Source organism: Pezoporus wallicus, unplaced genomic scaffold (assembly GCF_028554395.1).
Source record: "Pezoporus wallicus isolate ANWC-B61680 ecotype Strahan unplaced genomic scaffold, APGP_CSIRO_Pwel_v1 contig_3710, whole genome shotgun sequence".
Taxonomy (NCBI): Eukaryota; Metazoa; Chordata; class Aves; order Psittaciformes; family Psittacidae; genus Pezoporus; species Pezoporus wallicus.
Window position 1 is genome coordinate 24,472 of NW_026640315.1, and position 10,645 is coordinate 35,116.

The window sequence follows — 10,645 nt, forward strand, 5'->3', positions numbered from 1 at the left end:
AGATTCCTTTGTAAGTTATGCTTGTGCTTACAAGAAATGTAGTTACGCTTGTGCAAGCACTCTGTAATATAGAGAATGCTGGTGTCATGAGTCTAAGCTAAATTCATTTACACAAAGGCTTTGTGCACTACAAATTCACTTACTGCAATGGCTTTGAATCTGTCCCTCTCTAAGGATGCATACACTTGTTCTAGTGACACCTTTGCTACCACTCCCCCCCTGCAATGGGTCCCAGTTCACCCTGAAAAGAAGTGTATACACACCAGCCCCAAATCCTCTTTCTGGTATATCAAGAAGCACTCGAGATGTCACTGGTTACACAGAGCAGGCGCTCTAAGGTTGGTTGGGTTGTTTCTTTTGGATGCTCTGGAGCTGAACCTTGGAGGCTTTGGAAACATCCTTGGCATGAAGCCCTTGTGTATGTGCCTTGTAGGAGAAAATATTTGCCCTTACTAGAGGCTTGGCTGAGTTCTGCAGCAGCTTCCATGTAATATTTAGAGATGTGGAAAACAGCAACAGCCTTCCTGGGGAAGCTGCCACCCACAACATGGGAAGCAACCAGGAAACTCTATATTCTGCACCACATCATGTGTTCGGATGAGGCAATAATACTTCTTTGTGGAAGAATGACCGTTGTGCATAGCCATCAATGCGTATTATCCAGTGTTACCCACTGGAATGTGCATGTGAGATTCCAGTGACTTAAAGGCACTGACTTACACCAATTGAACTGACACGGCTTTTGTATCTCGGCGCTGGTTACCATGGCTGTTATCCCAGGGTTTGCTTTGGGGAAGCACAGTTCTCTTTGTCCTTCATCTCTTTGGCTGGCGCTGGGTTCTGGGCTCAGCCCGTGGTCCAGAGCACTCACTTGGAGTCTGACACGGCCCCATAGAGAAGGGGGATGGCAGTTGTGGAAAGCAGCCACTTGTTTTCTCATCTGCCATCAGCGCTGGGCCGTGTGGAGCTTTGTACAGGCCACATAATCCTTTGTGTTCCTCTTTATTTATCCTCTTGCTTTTCATATGCTTGTGATGTACACGACTGCTGGAGGGGGCTGACTCTCAGGCTGTGATTCAGTTGGCATTTCACTGTACTGATACCTGGAAGGATTATCCACAGGGGCTTTGGAGGCCTCTTTCAATTTGGCTTTCTTCTCCAGAGCACAGAAGGTGAGTGCCATGAACAACGCAGCCGAAATGAGGAAGAAGCTGGAGTTGTAGAAGACGTAGTGGAAGTCATTAGTTACATCTACCAGGAGACCTGAAATGGAAGCCACAGCTTAGTCAAAGAGAAGATGGACACCAAAGGCAACAGGGTGACGTTAGCACAGATGTTAAACCTGAATCAGTCAGCAAACTGCCATATATGAAAGATGAGCATTCACAGATGAGTGAATTCTCTCCTCTAGCTCGCAGGGGTTGGCTGTGTTTTATAGTCACGACTCAAGTGATGGTTCTGCTTTCGTACCAGGTATATCATAACACACAGGGGAGCCAAGGGAAGAAAGGAAACTGAGTTTTCCCCAGTGTGCTGATTCATTTTGTTCACTCAGCAGAAGACCCTGTGCCAAGCACTGGATTTTGGACCGAGGGACCCTGTTATATACCAGGTCAGAAAACAGAACAAGTAAATAGAGAAACCTCTCCCGAATGGACGGGTTAGAGCCTCTATTAGTGTGTAACCAGGGAGAAGAACATTCACAGCACAGCAAGGATTATGCCTAACATTAAGTGCCTTCAGTATAAAACATTTAATGTGAGACATATCAAATGAGTAACTTTACACTAATGTTGGAGACGGAAAGGTGATACTCAGGTCAAGCGGATGATGCTTTCTGTAGGCTACTTATTTAAATGGAAGTACTGGAATGTATTACAACAACTGCTGTTTGCTTGCTTGTATTCTTCAGTAAAGATTGGTGATGTTTCTTTTCCTGGTGCACTTTTCCTTAGCAGATTTTCAGGCTACAAATGGAACTGGTGCTGCTGTTACTGGCCTTTGTTTTGCCCATCTGCCGTTCCTTTGAGAGATGTCAAGGAAAGATCTTTTTGGCCCCCTAAGAAAAGTGGCTGTCCCACTAACACCAGGGAATACCATGCAGTATGGTGCATGGTATCATCTATCCTTAGAACAGACAGTACTTTCCTGCTGGGTGGCACACAGCTCATTGTCTGGAGAACACAACTAAAGCCTGCTTCATGCTCAGGTTTATGTTTCTTGTTTGTTAGCCTTTTGGATTCGCTGCTGTGCTGCGGGAGCAGGTACATGCAGGAGTGAACTGTGACATCTGTGAATCATTGATTGGCTTTGGGTTCATATCTAGCTCCTTTCTTGTCCCCAGAGTAAAATTAATACCCTCTAGAGCTTGGAAAGCAGAGTGAACGGAAGCTGTTGCTGTGCGGCTCTTGAGTTGTGTAGGGCTGGTGTGAATTGTGATAGGAGTTTGTTTGTTTAATGTGATCTGCACAAGTCCTTGAGACTTCACAGATGAAACAGTGCGAACTGGCAAAGCAGTGAAAGAGTTCAGAGACAGCAGGATCCTACCACAGTAACTCCTCTCTGTGTATTGCTGCTCACTAGAACAAAGCTCTTATCAGTCACACCCGTGCCTATCAAACTGCTGCAGTGACACTTGGGGAGCCCCAGAAAGGACCCTCCTTCAGCTCTGAGAAAGGGTTTATCCTTCCTCTCCAATTCTCCCTTTTATACCACTCCCTTTGCGTAACACCTCCCTGCATGGGTTTGGAATCTCCCTTCTTTCTCTTCTTAAGCTCCCAAACACTTCCCACCGGTGTCTAAACAACCCAGCCTGTTTAACAGCCTCTCACCTGTGAGAGGGGGTCCGATGAGGAGCGTGATGCTCTCCAGGATGGTGAAGAGCCCCAGAGCGCTCGAGAACCGGTCCATCTCCACCACGTCCATCAGCACCTGGAAGGTGAGTGCCCCGATGCCGCTCATGGCTATGCTGAGGATGACGCAGTAGACGATGAGCACGCTGAACTCAGCCGAGACCACGCAGATGAAGTTGCTCAGCCCGCAGAGGAGCACGGCCAGGCTGAACAGGTAGATTCGTCTCCCTGAGAAGAATCTGTGTCCCGAGAGCAGCCCCGTGAAGGGCCGTATGAAGATGTTGATGAACCCAATGACAGAGATGAGGAGGGCTGCCCTGCGCTCCTCCACCCCATTCTGGATGGCGTAAGGCACAAGGTAGATGTGGGGTAACGCAAACCCCATCATCATCCAGGTCACGCCAATAGTGTAAATCTGGTAACCTTTGTTTTGACAGAAGATGTCAAAAGCCAGGTACTTCTGCAGCACACGGAAGCATGCAGTCCTTCTGCTTTGCTTCTGGAGCTCGTGGTGGGGAGAAGATGCTCCATTGGACAGCTGTGTCTCTTCTGCTCTTCTCCTCAGCTCCTCTCCAGGCTGGGGCGACTGTAGTAGTGACCCTGAAGTGAGCTGAACTGGTCTCATGATGGCTCCGCAGACACAGCAGTTCAATAGTATTCCTCCAAAGATAAGGAAAGTGTTTCTCCAGCCCATCTCATCCAGCAGGTATTGAGAAAGCAGTGGCCACAGAGTGAAACCCAGAGAGACGCCAGTGGATGCCATGGCATTGGCCAGTGTTCGCCACCGTACAAAGTAATATCCCAGTGCAGTCACTCCTGCCTGGAAGCTGAAACACGACCCCAGGCCTAAAGGTAAGAATAAAAGAGCAAATGACAGCACAGGATCCATCTGTGTTGCCTTAAAGAGCCTAAATCCAGGGTTTACACACAGGTGAGACAGGCCAAGGGGAATGGCTTGAACCTGCCAGGAGACTGAGCTGAGCTCTTAGGCAGAAGCTCTTCCCTGTGAGGGCGCTGAGGCGCTGGCACAGGGTGCCCAGAGAAGCTGGGGCTGCCCCATCCCTGGCAGTGTTCAAGGCCAGGTTGGACACAGGGGCTTGGAGCAAGCTGCTCTAGTGGAAGGTGTCCCTGCCCGTGGCAGGTGCTGGAACTGGATGAGCTTTAAGGTCCCTTCCAACCCAAACCAGGCTGTGAGCCTCACGACCCGCTGTGATTCACACTCACAAACCCCACAGAAGTGATGTTTTGCATAAATTAAACTACCTGTGTTCTATACGAAGTAAACTGACCCAAGCTGACATTTGCCTGGGGCAGGCTGCTATTCCTAAAATTGTCATGGAATTGTTCCTTAGAAACTGTTTATACTGACTGCTTTCCTGACACTTCCATCAGGGCTCAGGGAGTTACCTGGTTTTCTCTCTGTGCAATGGACACCGTTTAGTTTGCAAGATCCAATGGGATTAGTCCCAGAGCAGCCTGGCTGAAGAAATGAATCTCTTTGTGTTAGAAAAACCCCAAGAGTTGAACATCAGTCACAGAGGAGAAATATTTGGAAAGAAGAAGCTCCCATCTGTTGCTTCTGTTCAAAACCAACATGTTCTTTTGTTAGGAAAAGATGTCTGCGCATTGCCCCCGATTGGGAGTGGTGAAATACAAGCCCAGGGAACTTGGGAGGGACGTTATCATAGGTCACATTATCCCAACATTACATTCCAAGGTTGAAAACCCCCTCCCTTCTTCACAGCCAAAAGGCTGAGGTGCTACTGAACAGACCAGGCATCCTTGCTCTCCGTTTTGCCCGCTGGAGACTTGAAGGTTTCTCCAGAGAGAAGCACTTTGCAGGGAGCTTGGCTGCATGAGGTGCGTGTGGAAGGGGTGTGAAGGGCAAGTCTGGCTGCTCTATGATTCCTGCTGCTCCCGATTTATCCCATTTCCTGGATGAATGGGAAACACGAGTCGGGAATCGCCATTCCCCTCTCTCAGGTCAAGCTCAGCAGCAGGGTTTGCGGTGGTACTTACCCGTGATGAAGCCAGCGGTGATGTAGAGCTGGCTGATGGACCTGCAGAAGGAGCTGGACACCATGCCCACGCCGCTGAGCAGGCCCCCCAGCATCACCGTGAACCTGCAGCCAAAGCGCTTCACCAGGAGGCTGCAGAGGGGCCCTGGCACCAAAGAGTAAAAGGGAAGCAGTTAGGGAGGAAGGGAACTCTCTGGACCTGCTGGATTGCTGCACTTATCCCGGTGGTTTGGTCTAGAGACCCTGAGGGTTGTCCCAGCAGTAGTAAGGGAGCCAGGGAGGGAATATGTATTTCCTGATCCTCCCAAGGGCTTGCTTGCTATGGGGAAGGCTCCTGTGATCTGCTTGGCTTTTGGCCATCAAGTGGGATTTTTAAGCTTCCCTGTGCTGAATTTCAGTTACAATGGTTGGAAATGGAAGAGAAGAAGGACTTTCAAGTGTAATTCTGTTCTTGCATGATATAAAGTCAGGGAATGAATTGAGAAAGGGAAGGACTGGATTTCTATGCCTCCGAGTAAGAGATGCTAAGCAGGATGATGTTTCTTTTTGTGCACTTGCACTCATTTCACTGTGTGTTTCAAACACCCTGCCACAAAATCTCCTACATTGCCTGTGCTGCGCTGCTACCTTGGTGAAACTCCTTGCAAGAGGAGACAGACTGACCCTGAATTAGAGCAAGAATGGGAGAAAACAGACATCACTGAGGAGGATCGTTTGAGTACAACTGGAGAGGTGTATTCATGCCCACATGGGAACTGATCTAAGCTCCGGGCAGTAGCATCCAGGCTGCAGCTTGTGGGGTCCTGCAGCTGCCCTGCAGGTCGTCTTCTCCAGGGAAATCCCATGTTATTGTCCCACAGCTCTTTGCTCGTTCCTGTCCTGGGATACCTGGCATGGTGGGGAGGTTTCACTGCGTCCACTTCCAACAGGATAAGCCTAGGAGCAGACCATGCGCATCCCGCTTCCTGCTTCTACTCCAGCACAAGCAGTGCAGAGGTGGGAGTGAGACCTGGGTTGTTCTAGTGGACCAGAGCCCCCCTCTGCCCTTCTTGAGCCCAAACCTGTGTTCTGTTGTGCATCGACATTGCTGGCAGGCTTTATAGCAGAGAGCTGTGTTATTTCATCAGGAAAACAACAAACAGCCATGGGGAGGGGGTGTTTAAGGTCAGTTAATTCTTTACTTTTCATGGAGTTTTGGTGAATTCCCTGGGAGTGTGGTAAACTCCCAGGTTGTGAATGTCATTGAGCATCCTTTGTTTTAGGGTAGGAAAAAGTGAGCTCAGACCTGCAGCCCACTGCTGGGAAACAAGGCTCTGCCTGCACGAGAGGAGGATCTGGGTTTCTTTTTCCCGTTCCTTTAAGGATGTTCAGGTTTTTCCAGGGTTTGTTGGTTTTCCCCTCCTCTGAACACTTCAGGTTATATGAGCAAAGGCCAAATGACTCTGAGTTTCAGAATTAGGAGTCGGGAAGTGCAGGGAAAAGAACCCGTGGCATATTTGTGATCCAAAGCAACGTCTGAAATAGAGCCCACATAATGGAGCGAGCAGGGGAACGTGATTAAAATGAGGAGAGCAGCTGCCTGTATCTTGATCTGCTTGGGAGATTTCCACCTCAGACTTTGAAGCAAATGGTGACTGCGTTATTTGCCTCCTGCTAAAGGCATCAAGGATGGTTCTGCAGTTTAAGCAGCCCCAGTAGCCAGAAGTCAAAAGGAGCGTGACCAGCAGGTCATGGGAGGTGATCCTGCCCCTCTACTTTGCTCTCGTGAGACCTCACTTGCAGCACTGTGTGCAGTTCTGGTGTCCTCAACATAAAAAGGACATGGAACTGTTGGAACAAGTCCAGAGGAGGCCACGAGGATGATCAGGGGCTGGAGCACCTCCTGTATGGAGATAGGCTGAGGAAGTTAGGGCTGTTCAGCCTGGAGAAGAGAAGGCTGCGTGGAGACCTCATAGCAGCCTTCCAGTGTCTGAAGGGGGCCTATAGGGATGCTGGAGAGGGACTCTTCATTAGAGACTGTAGTGACAGGACAAGGGGTAACGGGTTCAAACTTAAACAGGGGAAGTTTAGATTGGATATTAGGAAGAAGTTCTTTACTGTGAGGGTGGTGAGGCACTGGAATGGGTTGCCCAGGGAGGTTGTGAATGCTCCATCCCTGGCAGTGTTCAAGGCCAGGTTGGACGAAGCCTTGGGTGAGATGGTTTAGTGTGAGGTGTCCCTGCCCATGGCAGGGGGGTTGGAACTTGATGATCTTAAGCTCCTTTCCAACCCAAACCAGTCTGGGATTCTATGATTCTAAGTCATGGATTGAACGTTCCAAAGCAATGAGAATGGCTCTAAAAGCAGAAGGGATTTTCATTACTTATTCCTGTTAACTTGCTTCCCAGGTTTCAAACGTTCTTTCTCACTTGCCTGAGGCTTTTGTGCTTTCCTTTGCAAAAATAATAGCAACAGAAGCGCTGTGTTTGTGTGAGTGTGAGTTGAGAGTTGCGTGTGTGTGAATATCGAGGAGCAGGAACCCGTGGGGCCTGAACTCCCCTTTTGGAGATGGCCACAGGATCCTGAGGTCTCTCAAATGATTCTTATAACAAAACAACCATTAATTGCCTTTACCTAATGAGATAGGTTTGGCTTCCTAACTGATGAGTTATAGTTTGCACTGGGTCCTTCCCTGCTCCCTTCCATAGCTCTCATAGAATAAAGGAGAAGAAAAGAGAGCAGCATCTTCAAGAGGCACCGTCGACACTGCAGAATGCGGTTTAGGATGATGGATGTAACTGGGGAACCTGAACCAAGCAGAGCCTGGCCCAGCACAAAGGAGCTGAGAAGCTGCAGCAAAATTGAAGTCTTTTATGTCTGGTTTTTGTTGGTTTTCTCCTGGTTGTGCTACTCCTGCCTTACTCCTGGGGGACAAGAATGAGCACTTCCCTGCTGCAATAGGAGACATAACTGGCAAGCAAAGTAGTAACTCTTGTAACTCACTGGCTGTGCCCTGGCAAATTCTGTTCCTGGATGTCATAAGCATGAGGCTGTTCTTTCCTTGCCTAAGTTATAACTTTTAGATCTATTTCTTGGCTGTCTTTATAGCACCTTTTAGTGTGGTCCCAGCCTCCTACAGAACAATTACTTCATTAGAAAAGAGGTCAATAGATGTTTTATTGCATGTCCCATCACCTCCCACATCTTCTCTGGGGGAAAACCCAGTGATTCCCTCCACTACGCACAAGGCACAACCCTCCTTCCACCCCCTTCACCCAGAGGCTGCCTCCTGACCTGTATCCTGCATCAATCCAGCTCACATCCACCCTGCCTGGGTGTGCACCCGATGCCACCGCCCAGGGAGCTGGTGTAATGCTCAGCCAGCAGCCTGGAGGAGCTTGGCTTGAGGCGTGTGTCAGCCACCAAGAGCACACTTGTCATGGGGAATATAAGAGATGTGTTCTCACGGTTGGGAGATGAACCAAGGAGGCACCCAAGCTTCAGTGCTACCTGCTGGCCTGTTCAAAGAGCTGCTATGGGAAACAACTAAGTTATCGGTGGTGTGAAAAAGCTGGGAGAGAAAGGGATTCACCTCCTTTGACCAAAGGGCTTGGGTGTCTCTTAGAGTGGCAAAAGGGAGCCTGGTATCTGTGGAAACTGAGGTGGTGGAGGGCATCCCCATCACTTACCGCCTCCGTGCAGCACAGCCACCATGATGGATGGGAACCACGATGTCTCACTGTTGCTGGCCTGGAAGTCTCGCTGCAGGTCCGTGAAGAAGATGCCAATGCAGGGGGGGAAGCCCAGCGTCATCCCCTGCAGCACCACCGCAGCCAGCAGCACCATCCATGCCCAGCCCTGGTCCTGGGGCTTGGCAGCTTTGCGTTCCCCTGCTCCTCCTTGGGACATGACAGCTTCTTTCTCCTCCCAAGCCAGCCTGCTGGGGAAGGAAGGGCAGCTACCACGCAACCCTCAGCCCAGCCTAGGGGCCTACGGGGCAGAGCTGATGGTATTCCCAAGGCTCGGAGGCACCGGAGCGTCCCACACCTTTGCGGCTGGCTCCTTAGACCTCTTGCTCTGCATTTCTCCTAGCACCTCCCTTCATTCTCGCCACGGGATCCTGGCAACGGATTGCTTCAGAAGCAACTGCCTTCCCCTTTTATATTTCACAAGCCTGTGACCACAGGCAGGTACGGGGCAGGACCACACCTCCTTGGAGGAATGAATCGGCCTTACCTAATTCCCGCCCTTATTTTCCCTTTCACCTGCTTTCATCATATGGAGTCCCCTTGCTGGCAATGGCTAAGGTCACCCAGTGCTGTGCCCAGAAGAGGAGGAAAAACCCCGCCGGTGCCAAGAACAACAGAACCACATAAAGCCTGCGTGTGGCAGCAGGGCTGGTGCGGACCTGGCAGGGAGGCTGCACCCCCCCACACAGTGCTAGTGGGGAAAAACCAGTTTGAAAGCCATTAGTTCATTAGGATGCGGTGATCGCAGAGAGGATCTTGCTTTGCCTCTGGTTAAAGCTTCTTCAGAGACATCCCAGCCTTGATTTCTCTGAGGCTGGCTGCACGAAACGCATCGCAATAGCGTTCCCCATCCACACGAATAAACATGCATAAGGAAAAACCACCTTTGGCAGCTGGATGAGCTCAGAGGAATGCCCATAAGGTCAGAGCATAGTGCAATATTGATCTAGCTCTCCAATACTGATTTTTCCTAGAAGAAATAGCCACGTCTGGGCTTTGTGTGCAGCTTTAAAGGCGAGCAGCAGTTTGACTCTACTCGTTAGTTCATATATGCCATGGGGCAGAAAGTTCCATACCTCGGGTTGAGACAAGGATGGGTCAAGCGGAGGGTGGCGAGCGTGTGGCTGCGCGGGCAGCTCATCCCCTGTGTGCGCAGCCCAGGGCCAGCACTTCTGCTTCAGTAGCCACTGAAAGCCTTGATGCAGCCTTTTGCAATGTTAACCTCGGCATCACTCCTGTGAGCAGGGCTCTGGGGCTGGCTCCCAGCCCAAAGGACAGAAAACAAGGCTGGGAGCAGGGGAGGGGGGCCCGTGGGAAGGGGCTCTGAGATGCAAATCACGGTGCTGGTGCCCAGCACACTTTAATCCTTTGTCCACTTTAGCCGGGCGCAGATAATGCAGCTAATTCAAGCGCTTGTCTCTCTGGTGCGAATTAGCTGGAGGACAGCCTAAAGCCTCTCCCCGGCAACAGCGAACCTGCAATAAAAGGCAGAAGCACACAGCTCCTCTCTGTTCCCACACCGCTCCGTTGCTCCAGCACATTTCTGGCTCCCCACACCTCTCAAAGCACGCCCGCTCCCATGGAAGGGCTCCCCAGCGGGGCCGCACATCCCACGGCTCTCATCCACCTTCTGCCCCTGGCTGCAGGACACCCTTTCCCCGGGGCAGCCCAACCTGGATGGACCCTGGCGCTGGGGTGCCAAGAGCACGGTGAGCTCCTCGCTGCCTCCCCGCTGCCTGCATAGAGGTAAAGGAAGGAGCTGGCTCCAGCGCTGGCTCAGCCGGATGTGCCACACGGAACACCAGCAGCGCCGCAGAACCGTGCTTTAACCCTTCCCAGGGTAACCACGTCGGATGGACGGGGCAGCCGGGGTGGGGGGGGAGCGTGTGTTTTAGTGCTCCTATGGGCTCGGTGGTCCTCAAAGCCTGCTCCTGGGGTGGAGCAGGGACATCTGCGGGACGCGGTTTTCCCATGCATGTGACCGCCTCGTGTTGATGGTGTCGGGGACGGGACTGAAGTTCACTGCAATAACCACGCCTGGGTGCCT

At 51.0% G+C, this 10,645-nt stretch overlaps 1 protein-coding gene across 10 annotated transcripts; it reads right to left on the bottom strand.

Moving 5' to 3' along the window:
* Positions 1-983: 983 nt before the first annotated feature.
* Positions 984-10,380, bottom strand: SLC16A5 (solute carrier family 16 member 5). 10 transcript variants are annotated; one of them, XM_057418581.1, is made up of 6 exons: positions 10,272-10,380; positions 9,675-10,073; positions 8,539-8,789; positions 4,872-5,015; positions 2,832-3,698; positions 984-1,263 (listed from the first exon to the last, which is right to left on the bottom strand). In XM_057418581.1, the coding sequence occupies exons 2-6, from the start codon at positions 9,737-9,739 to the stop codon at positions 1,022-1,024; spliced, it is 1,569 nt and encodes a 522-aa protein (XP_057274564.1). In that variant the 5' UTR covers positions 9,740-10,073; positions 10,272-10,380; the 3' UTR covers positions 984-1,021. The 10 variants fall into 10 exon arrangements, with proteins under 10 accessions (XP_057274564.1, XP_057274565.1, XP_057274567.1 ...); XM_057418582.1 differs by having other exon boundaries at positions 10,282-10,345; XM_057418584.1 differs by having other exon boundaries at positions 8,539-8,786; positions 10,226-10,321.
* Between the last annotated feature and the right edge of the window lie 265 nt (positions 10,381-10,645).

What these genes read in the sequence shown, in the direction of transcription:
- SLC16A5 (XM_057418581.1), bottom strand. Translation starts at nt 9,739, where the DNA reads ATGAGCTGCCCGCGCAGCCACACGCTCGCCACCCTCCGCTTGACCCAT. An exon ending in CATCCTTGTCTCAACCCGAG is followed by an intron (nt 8,790 to 9,674) that starts GTATGGAACTTT and finishes TTCCTTCCCCAG; the next exon opens with CAGGCTGGCTTGGGAGGAGA. An exon ending in CATCGGACCCCCTCTCACAG is followed by an intron (nt 1,264 to 2,831) that starts GTGAGAGGCTGT and finishes CTTCCATTTCAG; the next exon opens with GTCTCCTGGTAGATGTAACT.